The following is a 13,578-nucleotide window of genomic DNA, read 5'->3' on the forward strand; positions in this document are numbered from 1 at the left end:
GATATATATATATATATTTATCTCTCTCTATATATATATATATTTCTCTATATATAGATCTCTCTCTATATATAGATCTCTATCTCTCTCTCTTTATAGATATATACATATATTCTCTCTATTCTCTGGCTATTCTATCTCTCTATTTGCTCTATTTTTTCTTTCTGTTCTCTCTCTTTATTTCCGCTCTATGTTCTCTCTATTTTCTCTTTCTCTCCCCCTTCTCCTCCTCCCCTCAGTGCAGTGGAAACGCATGCGCAGGCGGTTTGGAGTTTAGCGCGAGCTGGCGGGGGGCGGTTTAAAGGCGGAACCGGGCAGTGCAGGCATTGTGAGACGAGGACGAGATTGCGAAACGGACCAGGAGGAAGCACCAAGCTGGTACTCCAGTTGGCGGCGGTGTGGAGCCTGTTGCAGTTGGTTCAACCCGCTGTGTGTAATTCTGTGCTGTTTCTATATTTTCCTGTGCCTACCACTCACGATCTCCGAGGCGATGCAGCGGCAGGAGGTGAGGCAGCAGCGGGCAGTTCGTTTTAAATGTTCGGGGAGGCGGGCGACGTTCGAGTCCTGGGCATGACGTAATGGCAGCAGGCCTGTCAATCACTGGCCGCAGGCGCCCCCATTCGGCTCACATCTTTGGCTCCCCGCAGAATCTACAAATATCACTGTTCATGTTTCCTTTTTATGTATAAAGAAAACTAGGGACATTTTTTTTATAAAATCAGAGGAATGTGTCTTTAGGACTGCAACTGATACATCATCTATGCAGCTTTGTCAGCTTATGGAGTGTTGTGTGTTTTGAGGTTAAATGGCATTCTATGTGAATCATTTATATTGATGTGTAGCTGAAATCACGTTATATCATTGTGAAACTGGAAGTATATCTGCAACCCAGACCTCCCAAGTACCATTCACAATGACGCTGATCTAGTTCGATATTTAAGACTCTTTTATAGGCTAGACGTCGACATAGCTCATAGAATTGACCCTTCCATTTTATTTGCCATGGTAGCTCTCTCACTTCACATGAACTTATCAAACAACATTTGACACCAATCCACGTAAGATATTGGGATAGGTGAACAAAAGCTTAGTCAAAGAGGTAGGTTTTGAGCAGGGTCTTAAAGGAGGAGAGGCTTAGGGAGGGAACTCCAGAACCTAGGGCTGAGCAGCTGAAGGGATGGCTGCCAATGGTGGAGCAGTTAAAATCGGGAATGCACAAGAGGCCAGAATTGGATGAGTGCAGAGATCGCGGAGGGTTGTAGGTCTGGAGGAGATTACAGAGATAGGGAGCGGCAAAGCCATGGAGGGATTTGAAAACCAGGATAAAATTTTTTAAATTGTGCTGTTGCCAGACTAGGAGCTAATGTAGGTCAGTAAATGCTGGGGTGATGGATGAACTGAACTTTGTGTGAGTTAGGATGTGGGCAACAGAGTTTTGGATGACCTCAAGCTTATGAATGGTAGAATGTAGGAAGTCATCCTAGACAGCATTAGAATAGTCAACTCTTGAGGTAACAAAAACATGAATGAGGGTTTCAGCAGCAGATTAGCTGAGGCAGGGGCAGAGTAGGTCAATGTTATGGAGGTGGAAGTAGACGGTCTTGGTAATGGAACAATTATGTGGTCGGGAGCTCATCTCGGGGTCAAATAGGACACCAAGATAGCGAATGGTCTAGTTCAGCCTTCGACAGTGACCAGGGAAAGGGATGGATTTGGTGGTTAAGGAAGTGGAGTTTGTGGTGGGGACCAAAGCCAATGGCTCTGGTCTTCCCAATATTTAGTTGGAGGAAATTTCTGCCCATCCAGAACTGTATTTTGAGCAAGCAGTGTGACAAATTAGACACAGTGGAGGGGACGAGAGAGGTGGTGGTGATGGTAAGGTAGAGCTGGGTGTTGTCAATGTACATGTGGAACCTGATGTGTTTTTGGATGATGTCAGCGATGGCCAGCATGTATATACGGTGGCTACAAGAGCTGGTCAGAGGCTGGGTATTCTGTGGTAAGTGTCTCGCCTGCTGACTCCCCAAAGCTTTTCCACCATCTACAAGGCACAAGTCAGGAATGTGATGGAATACTCTCCACTTGCTTGCAGTTCCAAAAACATTGAATAAGCTCAACACCATCTAGAACAAAGCAGCCTGTGTGATTGGCACCCTATCCACCATCTTAAACATTCACTCCCTCCACCAATGCTGCAGTGTATACCATCTACAAGATGCACTGCAGCAACTCTCAAACCCAGGACTTCTACCACCTAGAAGGACAAGGGCAGCAGGCACATGAGAACACCATCACCTGCAAGTTCCCCTCCAAGTTACACACTATCCTGACTTGGAAATATATCGCTGTTCCTTCATTGTCGCTGGGTTAATATCCTGGACTGTGGGAGTACATTCACCACAAGGACTGCAGCAGTTCAAGATAGCCTACCATCTGCTTCTCAAGGGCAAATGAGCAATAAATGCTGGCCTTGCCAGTGATGCTGACATCCCAGGAACAAATATTTTTTTAAAGATAAAATAGGAGGGTGCCAAGGCTAGTTCCTTGGCCATGCAGAGGTAATGGAATGGGAAGAGAAGGCATTTTATGTGATTTTTCTGGCTACAACTTGATAGATAAGAATGGAATAAGACTAGGGCAGTCCCATGCAGCTGGATGATACAGAAGAGATGTTGGAGGAAGATGGTGTGGTCAGCCATGTCAAAAGCTGCAGACAGGTCGAGAAGGATGAGTAGGGATAGGTCACTGTGGTCACAGTTGCATAGGATGTCATTTGTGACTTTGATAGGGGCCATTCAGTGATGTGGCAGGGGCGGAAACCTGATTGGAGGGAATCAAAGATGCAACAACACGTTCAAGGAATCTGGAGAGGAAAGAGAGATTGGAGATGGGGCTGTTGTTTGCAAGAACGGGTGGGTTTTTTGAGGTGGGGTGGGGGTGATGATGGCAGATTTGAAGGGGAAGTGAACAGTATCTCAGGATAGGGAACTGTTAACAATATCAGCTAACATGGGTGCCACGAAGGAAAGTTGGGTGGTCAGCAGTTTTGTGGGAATAGGGTAGAGGGAGCGGGAGATGGATCTCATGGACCAGTTGAGCTTAGAGAGAATGGAGTGTGTTGGGAGAGAAGCTAGGGAAGGGGAACCTTTTTGGAGGTTTGGCTTGGTTGGCTGTTAAAAGGAAGGGAAGCACCAGAAGCAGCTGAATGGATGGTCTCAATATTGGTGACAAAGAGCTCCTCGCAATTGGAGGAGGCAGGGAAGAGAAGGGTTTACGAAGGTGGTTTGTAGTGAAGAGAAGCCAGGGGTTACCTTTGCATTCCACAATGATCCTGGAATAGTGAGTAGTTTTGGCAGAGGGGAGCAGGACCTGATAGTGCTTTACATGGTCCAGCCACATCTGGTGTTGAATGGCTAAACCAGTTGTCTGTCACAACCCAGGATTACCCAGGCTCTTACCTTGGCTAAATCCCTTCTGTGTGTCATCCTAATGAATAGTCACTAGATTCCTGAGATGGTCATCCAGCATGATATTCCAAATTAAATCTGGCCAATCTTTTTTACCTGTCAAGATATTGTTTTTAAATTCTAAACCTGGCGATGAAGCCCAGCAGTCTTAGCAAATTGAATCTCTCTTTTCACCCAACTGGTAACTTGTGTTCCTCGACCCCGTACATCCGTATGTTAATCGACTTCTGCCCCTCCCGTGCTTCTGCATTTAAACTGTATTGTCATCTGATGCTTTGCATCCAAGTTGTACTACCTCACACTTGTACATTAATCTGCATGGCTTTCCCCTTGCTTGATCTGTCATCCTTTTCAATTTATTTCCTCTTCACAATTCACTATACTTCCTATCATCATCGAGACCCTCAGAATCGAGGAAGACTTGCTTCCACTTTCAAAATGAGTTCTTGGGTGACTGAACAGTCCAATACGAGAAACACACTCCGTGTGATGGGACAGTCAGTCGTTGAGGGAAAGGGGGATGGGACTAGTTTGCCGCATGCTCTTTCTGCTGCCTGCGCTTGATTTCTGCATGCTCTTCGCGATGAGACTCTAGGTGCTCAGCGCCCTCCCGCATGCACTTCCTCCACTTAGGGTGGTCTTTGGCCAGGGACTCCCAGGTGTCGGTGGGGATGTTGCACTTTATCAGGGAGGCTTTGAGGGTGTCCTTGAAACATTTCCTCTGACCACCTTTGGCTCATTTGCCGTGAAGCGCTTGCTTTAGAAACATAGAAAATAAATGCAGGAATAGGCCATTCGGCCCTTTGACCCTGCACCACCATTCAATAAGACCATGGCTGATCATTCATCTCAGTACCCCTTTCCTGCTTTCTCTCCATACCCCTTGATCCCTTTAGCCATAAGGGGCATATCTAACTCCCTCTTGAATATATCTAACGAACTAGCATCAATACAACTCTCTGCAGAAGAGAATTCCACAGGTTAACAACTCTGAGTGGTGAAGTTTCTCCTCATCTCAGTCCTAAATGGCTTACCCCTTATCCTTAGACTATGTCCCCTGGTTCTGGACTCCCCCAACATCGGGAACATTCTTCCTGCATCTAACCTGTCCAGTCCTGTCAGAATTTTATATGTTTCTATGAGATCCCCTCTCATTCTTCTAAACTCGAGTGAATACAGGCCCAGTCGATCCAGTCTCTCCTCATATGTCAGTCCTGCCATCCCGGGAATCAATCTGGTGAACCTTCGCGATACTCCCTCAACAGCAAGAACGTCCTTCCTCAGATTAGGAGACCAAAACTCAACACACTATTCCAGGTGAGGCCTCACCAAGGCCCTGCACAACTGCAGTAAGACCTCCCTGCTCATAAACTCAAATCCCTTAGCTATGAAGGCCAACATGTCATTAGCTGCCTTCACCACCTGCTGTACCTGCATGCCAACTTTCAATGACTGATGTGCCATGACACCCTGGTCTCGTTGCACCTCCCCACTAATCTGCCGCCATTCAGATAATATTCTGCCTTCACGTTTTTGCCACCAAAGTGGATAACCTCACATTTATCCACATTATACTGCATCTGCCATGCATTTGCCCACTCACCGAACCTGTCCAAGTCACCCTGCAGCCTCTAAGCATCCTCCTCACAGCTCGCACCGCCACCCAGCTTAGTGTCATCTGCAAACTTGGAGATATTACACTCAATTCCTTCATCTAAATCATTGATGTATATTGTAAATAGCTGGGGTCCCAGCACTGAGCCTTGCGGCACCCCACTAGTCACTGCCTGCCATTCTGAAAAGGATCCGTTTATCCCGACTCTCTGCTTCCTGTCTTTCAACCAGTTCTCTATCTACGTCAATACATTACCCCCAATACTATGTGCTTTAATTTTACACAAGAATCTCTTGTGTGGGACCTTGTCAAAAGCTTTTTGAAAGTCCAAATACACCACATCCACTGGTTCTCCCTTGTCCACTCTACTTGTTACATCCTCATAAAATTCTAGAAGATTTGTCAAGCATGATTTCCCTTTCATAAATCCATGCTGACTTGGACTGTCACTGCTTTCCAAATGTGCTGCTATTTCATCTTTAATAATTGATTCCAGCATTTTCCTCCACTACTGATGTCAGGCTAACCGGTCTATAATTCCCCATTTTTCTCTCTCCCTTTTTAAAAAAAAGTGTTGTTACATTAGCTATCCTCCAGTCCATAGGAATTGATCCAGAGTCAATACTGTTGTAACATGATCACCAATGCCTCCACTATTTCTAGTGCCACTTCCTTAAGTAGTTTGCATCCCAGAGTACATTAGGCACTGGGGATTTATCGGCTTCAATCCCATCAATTTCCCTAACACAATTTCCTGATTTAATAAGGATTTCCTTCAGTTCTTCCTTCTCGCTAGATCTTCTGTCCCCTAGTATTTCCGGAAGGTTATTCATGTCTTCCTTCATGAAAACAGAATGAAAGTATTTGTTCAATTGGTCTGCCACTTCTCTGTTCCCCATTATAAATTCACCTGATTCTGACTGCAAGGGACCTACGTTTGTCTTCACTAATCGCTTTCTCTTCACATCTATAGAAGCTTTTGCAGTCAGTTTTTATGTTCCCTGCAAGCTTCCTCTCATACTCTATTTTCCCCCTCCTAATTAAACACTTTGTTCTCCTTTGCTGGATTCTAAATTTGTCCCAGTCCTCATGTTTGCTGCTTTTTCTGGCCAATTTATATGCCTCTTCCTTGGATTTAACACTATCCTTAATTTCCCTTGTTAGCCACAGTTGAGCCACCTTCCCCGTTTTTATTTTTACTCCAGACAGGGATGTACAATTGTTGAAGTTCATTCATGTGATATTTAAATGTCTGCCATTGCCAATCCACCGTCAACCCTTTAAGTTTCATTTGCCAGTCTATTCTAGCCAATTCATGTCTCATACCATCGAAGTTACCTTTCTTTAAGTTCGGGACCCTAGTCTCTGAATTAACTGTGTCACTCTCCATCCTAATAAAGAATTCTACCATGTTATGGTCACTCATCCCCAAGGGGCCTCGGACAACAAGATTGCTAATTAGTCCTTTCTCATTACACATCACCCAGTCTAGGATGGCCAGCCCTCTAATTGGTTCCTGGACATATTGGTCTGGAAAACCATCACTAATATACTCCAGGAAATCCTCCTCCATCGTATTGCTACCAGTTTGGTTAGCCCAATCTATATGTAGATTAAAGTCGCCCATGATAACTGCTGTACCTTTATTGCACACATCCCTAATTTCTTGTTCGATGCTGTCCCCAACCTCACTACTACTTTTGGTGGTCTGAGCACAACTTCCACTATTGTTTTCTGCCCTTTTGTATTCCGCAGCTCTACCCATACAGATTCCACATCATCCAAGCTAATGTCCTTCCTTACTTTTGCGTTAATTTCCTCTTTAACCAGCAACTCTACCCCACTTCCTTTTCTGTCTATCCTTCCTGAATATTGAATACCCCTGGATGTTGAGTTCCCAGCCTTGGTCACCCTGGAGCCATGTCTCTGTAATCTCAATAATATCATATTCATTAATAGCTGCCTGCGCAGTTAATTTGTCCACCTTATTATGAACACTCCTTGCATTGAGGCACAGAGCCTTCAGGCTTGTCTTTTTAACACACTTTGTCCCTTTAGAATTTTGCTGTAATATGGCCCTTTTTGATTTTTGCCTTGGGTTTCTCTGCCCTCCACTTTTACTTTTCTTCTTTCTATCTTTTGCTTCTGCCCCCATTTTACTTCCCTCTGTCTCCCTGCATAGGTTCCCATCCCCTGGCCATATTAGTTTAACCCCTCTCCAACAGCACTAGCAAACACCCCCCCCTAAGGCTGTGGTACTGCCTTTCCCTCCTTGCACCACTGAATGATCTGCCAAAAGTCAGTGCATATACTTGCACATGAAGAATGGTAACTTGGACAAATGTACTGGAGGATAACTTTGCAGACGATACAAAGCTAGGTGGGAATGAGGAGAATGCAAAGAGACTTCAAGGGGATATAGACAGGCGAAGTGAGTGCGCAAGAACATGACACATGGAATATAATGTGGAGAAATGTAAAGTTATCCACTTTGGCAGGAAAAGTAGAAAAGCAGCGTATTTTTTAAAAATGGTGAGCGATTGGAAAATGTTGGTGTTCAGAGGGACCTGGGTGTCCTTGTACATGAATCACTGAAAGTTAACATGCAGGTACAGCAAACAATTAAGAAAGCAAATGGTATGTTGGCCTTTATTAAAAAGAGGATTTGAGTATAAGAGTAAAGACATCTTACTGCAATTATAAAGTGCAACATCCCCACTGATTCCTGGGAGTCCCTGGCCAAAGACCGCCCTAAGTGAAGGAAGTGCATCCGGGAGGGCGCTGAGCATCTCGAGTCTCATCGCCGAGAGCATGAAGAAACCAAGCGCAGGCAGCAGAAAGAGCATGTGGCAAACCTGTCCCACCCACCCCTTCCCTCAACGACTATCTGTCCCACCTGTGATGGGGACTGATTCTCGTATTGGACTGTTCAGCCACCTAAGGACTCAAATGTTCCTCGATTCTGAGGAACTGCCGATGATGATGATGATGATGATGATGAAAGCCGTCTTACTGCAATTTATATAGAGTCCTTGTGAGACCACACCTGTACACTTTTGGTCTCCTTACCCAAGGAAGGATATACTCGCCATTAAGGGAGTGCAACGAAGATTCACCAGACTAATTCCTGGGATGGGGGGGATTGTCCAACGAGGAGAAATCGAGTAGACTAGGCCTATATTCTCTAGAGTTTAGAAGAATGAGAGGTGATCTCATTGAAACATACAACATTCTTACAGTTCTCGACAAGGTAGATGCAGGAAGGACGTTTCTTCTGGCTGAGCAGTCTAGAACCAGGGGTCACAGTCTCCGAATAAGGGGTCGGTCATTTAGAACTGAGATGAGGAAAAACGTCTTCACTCAAAGGGCGGTGAATCTCTGAAATTCTCTTCTCCAAAGGGCAGTGGAGGCCCAGTCTTTGTGGATATTCAAGACCGATCGATAGATTTTTGGATATTAAGAGAATCAAGGGATATGAGAGTGCAGGAAAGTAGAGTTGAAGTAGAGGAGCAGTCATCATCTCATTGAATGGCAGAGGTTGCTCGAGGGGCCGAATGGCTTAGTCCTGCTCATAATTCTTGGGCTAGACTTTCGGCACATCATCGCCCATATAAGAGCTGAGATGCAGGCTATCGCCCATATTTGCTGAAAAGTGGAAACTAGTCGATTATAGCCAGCCCAACTTTTGGCACTGCTGAATGAGCTGCATCGTCCGGCCTACATTTTTTTTTTAAAGTGATGTCATCCTCATGCATCCTTGATTATGGCCCAGATGATTGCCGAGCACTACTTTCAGCATTTAGCCCAAATGATCGCTGGCCCAAAAATAGGCTGAAGAAAAGCTGCAATAACTCGACACAACTGGGAGGATCTGTAGTAAAAGGCTGTCGGGAGAATTAATGTGTGTGATTTTAAGTGTCTTTTTGACTCTTGCCAATCATCTAATCACTTTTTGTATTTGTTGAGGACAAATTAAGGGCATTTATAGTGATGGGGTCTGTAATTTCTCAGCCAGTATTGATCACTAATCACATGCTGCAGAATAGAGATGAGAATAAAATGAGAAGTTACATACAAGTACATTGCTTGTAATGTCAGGGTTAATATTAATCATGGATTATTCTTTTTCCCCACCACTCCCCCTCCCTCTGGTCCACAGTACAAGTAGAAGCAGAACTAGGGTATGTCATCCCATGAGGAAGGAAATAGAGTTCACCTCAGTTGGCTGATAGATTTTATTTTATAAAACAACAGGGCTAGAATAAAAGAAAGGTTCTATAATGTTATTGATGGGGACCAGGTCCCCTGTTCTCTCGGTCAACCCCCGTGGGAAAAGTTCTCTGCCTGAAAAATAAAACGCGCAAGCGCAGAACGGCTGTTGCTATGGACGCCAGCCTTGCATGACTGAATACATCGCCAAGGCTCATTTCACATTGCTAAGGCTATCACCCAAATTAAAAAGGCAAAACTAGTTGTTTTTAAAATGGGCGATAGCAACCATAGTGGAAAGTCTAGCCCCTTCTGTTTTGTTCTTATGTAATCATAAAAGAATACCAGCACAACGTGGACTGGCAGACAGTTGTTTGGGGAGATAAGGAGGGCAGAAGAATGTAGGAGAAAGCTAATTATAGAAGATTAATATCCTGGGAGGTAAAATGGAAAGATATGTTTTGAGAGGAAGAGTGAAAATGCAAATTCACCGAGTTGGTCAGGAAGTGTTTCCTCACAACATGAGGCAAGCTATTAAAACACAAGGCTGGGGACCCTCTATTGAACAACTCTGCTGATAGGGCAGCCTGAATTCTGGTGTTGAATATGCATTTTTTTATTTTCCTCAGATTGCTGGATTCTGTTCCACTTTGCACTGTTTTCATTTCATATGTGCCTTGCCCTGCCCACCACATTAGCTATTATTATGCTTCCTTCCACCATTTGTTAATATCACTTCAGCCATTTAACAATATCTTGTTTTCCCCATTTAAACATTTCATAGGTCCTTCCACATTCTATTTGCCCCTCCCAATTTCCCTTTTTAAATGTTATTCACCTGTAATTTTTCAGTTATGACAAAAGGTTATATCCAAAATGTTAACTTGCCTGTTCACTCCACAAATGCTGACGAACCCGCTGAGTGTTACAAGCATTTTCTATTACTCGAGTAGAAGTGTTGGATTTGTTGTTCAGCAATTACCCCTAGAGCTCGTCCTTAACCTGGAGGTTTTGAGTACCTGGTTAAATTTTGTACAAATGACAAAGTAAGGCCAAGACCAACAATGTGCTGGTACAAGACTTTGGCAGTGTAGATTTGGGAGTAATGAGAACAGTTTTTAGGGAAAATCAATTGGAAACCACTCAAAATAAGACTGAGACCACAGTGTTTTAATAAGGTAGTTAGAAGAAACCTAAAGAAAAGCAGAAGTACTTTAAAAATGATACTGAAAATTAAAAACGGAAGTGTTAGAATTCATACAAAACTGATTTGCATGTTTGTTCACCTGTTTGCTGTAGCTCCTCCAAATACTTGCATTCTCTCTGCTCCTCCTTTCATTTCCAGTGGAATGGAGTCTGGGCATAGGACTACACATAGACTCCAATGCAGAAACAAATCCAAGAACAAATACTGATGTAGACAACCTAAGCTGCGCCACTTCAACTGACATGAGGAGCTGGCCCTCAATATAACAGGCATGAAGGCATTTGAATGAGTGGGTGAGAGACAGCCAGACTAAAAAGGCAAGGCTTTACTTCAACTGCCTCTTCTTGCTAGTACCTCATACTCAGTGACCATATTTCCTTTTCTTTGTGTAGGGCTTTCCCAATGTAAGCACCGGGGGGGGGGGGGGGGGGGGGTCCATCCCATCACAACACAACAGCAGTAATCAAGCAGTTCAGACCCCTCAAGCATCAGCTTGTTACGAAAATGAGGAAGTGCCAAGCACCAGTAAAAAGAGAAGCAAAGCAAAGCTCCAACAAGAGGAAGGGGTATTTAGGACTAGACAGGCAGCTGCTGCTGGACCCACACACATTCCTACCTTACAGGCCATTCATCAGAAGCTTTCCTGCAGGTCTGCAAGAAACTTTAGAACTCCTTGCATGGGATGGTAGAAAAGTCCAACATCTGTTTAGGCAATCTTGAGTTTTTGGAGACAAAGGATAGCCTCATAGAGCAAGGGACAACTCCAAGCCATCCTGTGAAGGAGTTCAGGGGCAGGGGCTCACCAGTGAGTCTGTTGCTGTCAGGGACTCCAATTTACAGGAGGCTCTCTCCCTTCTGATCTATAGGCGGTTTAAGGCGGAGGTCCAGTTAAAAAACTCGGAACCTAAAGAACAGATGGTGGATGGAGAAAGCACAGGAGATACAGCAGCTGGCTGACAGCCATGATGTGCGAGGATTCTTCATCGCAGTCAAGGCCACCTATGGCCCAAACACCCAAGGCCCCACCCCACTGCTGGCCAAGAATGGGGAAACACTCATCAAGGACACCGAGGCAGTAAGAAGCACTTTGAAGATCTCCTCAACTGAGACTCTGCCTTTGACTCGAGTGTCCTCGACTCCATCCCACAGCATGCTGCCCGCCACCACCTCACTAAAACCTGAGGCCTGTACGAGGTAGAAAAAGCCATAAGACAGCTTAAGAACAACAAGGCTACGGGAGCGTATGGAATCCCTGCTGAGGCATTGAAGTATGGCGGAGAGGCACTGTTGGCGCGAATACATGACCTCATCTCGAGGGAGAAGAACATCCTGGCAAATTTGAGATGCAGTGATCGTGACCATCTTAAAAAAAGGGGACAAGTCCAACTGCGGCAACTACAGAGGAATCTCCCTGTTATCAGCCATTGGGAAAGTTGTCGCTCGAGACCTCCTCAACCCTGTGGCTGAGGAGCTCTTCCCGGCGTCACCGTGTGGATTTCGTCCCCTACGGGGTACAACGGACAGAATTTTACAGCGCAGCAGCTGCAGGAAAAATGCAGGGAACAGCACCAACCCTTGTACATGGCCGCCTTTGACCTCACAAAGGCCTTTGACACCATCAACCGTGAGGGTCTAGAGCATCCTTCTTCATTTCGGCTGCCCCCAAAAAGTTCATCACCATCCTTCGTCTGCTCCACAATGACATGCAGACCGTGATCCTTACCAACGGATCAATTACAGACCCAATCCACGTCCGGACTGGGGTCAAGCAGGGCTGCGTCATCGCGCCAACCCTCTTCTCAATCTTCCTCGCTGCAATGCTCCACCTCACACTCAACAAGCTCCCTGCTGGAGTGGAACTAAACTACAGAACCAGTGGGAACCTGTTCAACCGTCGTCATCTCCAGGCCAGGTCCAAGACCAGCCCAACCTCTGCCGTCGAGCTACAGCACGCGGACGACGCCTGCGCCTGCGCACACAGAGGCTGAACTCCAAGTCGTAATCAACATATTCACTGAGGCGTACGAAAGCATAGGCCTTACACTAAACATTTTTAAGACAAAAGTCCTCCACCAACCTGTCCCCACCGCACAGCACTGCTCCCCCAGTCATCAAGATCCAAGGTGTAGCCCTGGACAGCGTGGACATTTCCCATACCTCAGGAGCCTCTTGTCGTCAATGTCTGCCCTTGTTGATAAGATTCAACACCACCTCCAGTGTGCCAGTGCAGCCTTCGGCCGCTTGAGGAAAAGAGTATTCGAAGACCAGGCCATCAAATCTACCACCAAGCTCATGGTCAACAGATCTGTAGTAATACCCGCCGCTTCTGTATGGCTCAGAGACATGGACCATGTACGGTAGACACCTCAAGTCGCTGGAAAAATATCACCGATGTCTCTGCCTCAATTGCTGGACAGTGCAATGGTCCTGTTCTTCGAAATTTTTCTCGAGTGTGATTTTTCTTCTCTCTCTCTCATTTAATCCAGCTTGTTTCAGTTTTTTTTTTAAAGTAGACAATGTGCCAGTGGTACTTAAACCATTTCATAGCACTCAGTAAAGGAAGTTTGGGGGTTAAGTCATGGCAGGACAGCTCGGACACGCGTTATGCTCCTCCTGTACTATGTGGGAGTCAGGAACTCTTCCGGTGTCCCTGATGACCACGTGTGCGGGAAGTGTATCCAGCTGCAGCTCCTGATGGACCGCATTGCGGCACTGGAGCTGCGGGTGGATTCACTCTGGAGCATGCACGATGCTGAGAATGACGTGAATAGCACGTTTAGTGAGTTGATCTTACCCCAGGAAAAGGGTTTACAGCCAGATATGGAATGGATGACCAACAGGAAGAGCAGTGCAAGGAAGGTAGTGCAGGGGTCCCCTGCAGTCATCCCCCTGCAAAACAGATACACCGCTTTTGGTACTGTTGAGGGAGATGACTCACCAGGGGAGGGCAGCAGCAGCCAAGTTCCTGGCACCGTGGGTGGCTCGGCTGCACAGGAGAGCAGGAAAAAGTGTGGGAGAGCGAAAGTGATAGAGGATTCAATTGTAAGGGGAATAGATAGACGTTTGTGCGGCCGCAACCG

At 45.6% G+C, this 13,578-nt stretch overlaps 1 protein-coding gene across 1 annotated transcript in view; it reads left to right on the plus strand.

Moving 5' to 3' along the window:
• The first annotated feature begins 349 nt into the window (after nt 1-349).
• tmem192 (transmembrane protein 192) overlaps nt 350-13,578 on the plus strand; it is a 57,937-nt gene continuing 44,708 nt past the window's right edge. The window contains exon 1 of the mRNA XM_070864360.1: nt 350-505. Within this exon, the coding sequence (XP_070720461.1) occupies nt 491-505 (15 nt within the window). The 5' untranslated portion in view covers nt 350-490. The remainder of the gene's footprint in view (nt 506-13,578) is intronic.

This window comes from Pristiophorus japonicus, chromosome 2 (assembly GCF_044704955.1).
Source record: "Pristiophorus japonicus isolate sPriJap1 chromosome 2, sPriJap1.hap1, whole genome shotgun sequence".
Taxonomy (NCBI): domain Eukaryota; kingdom Metazoa; phylum Chordata; class Chondrichthyes; family Pristiophoridae; genus Pristiophorus; species Pristiophorus japonicus.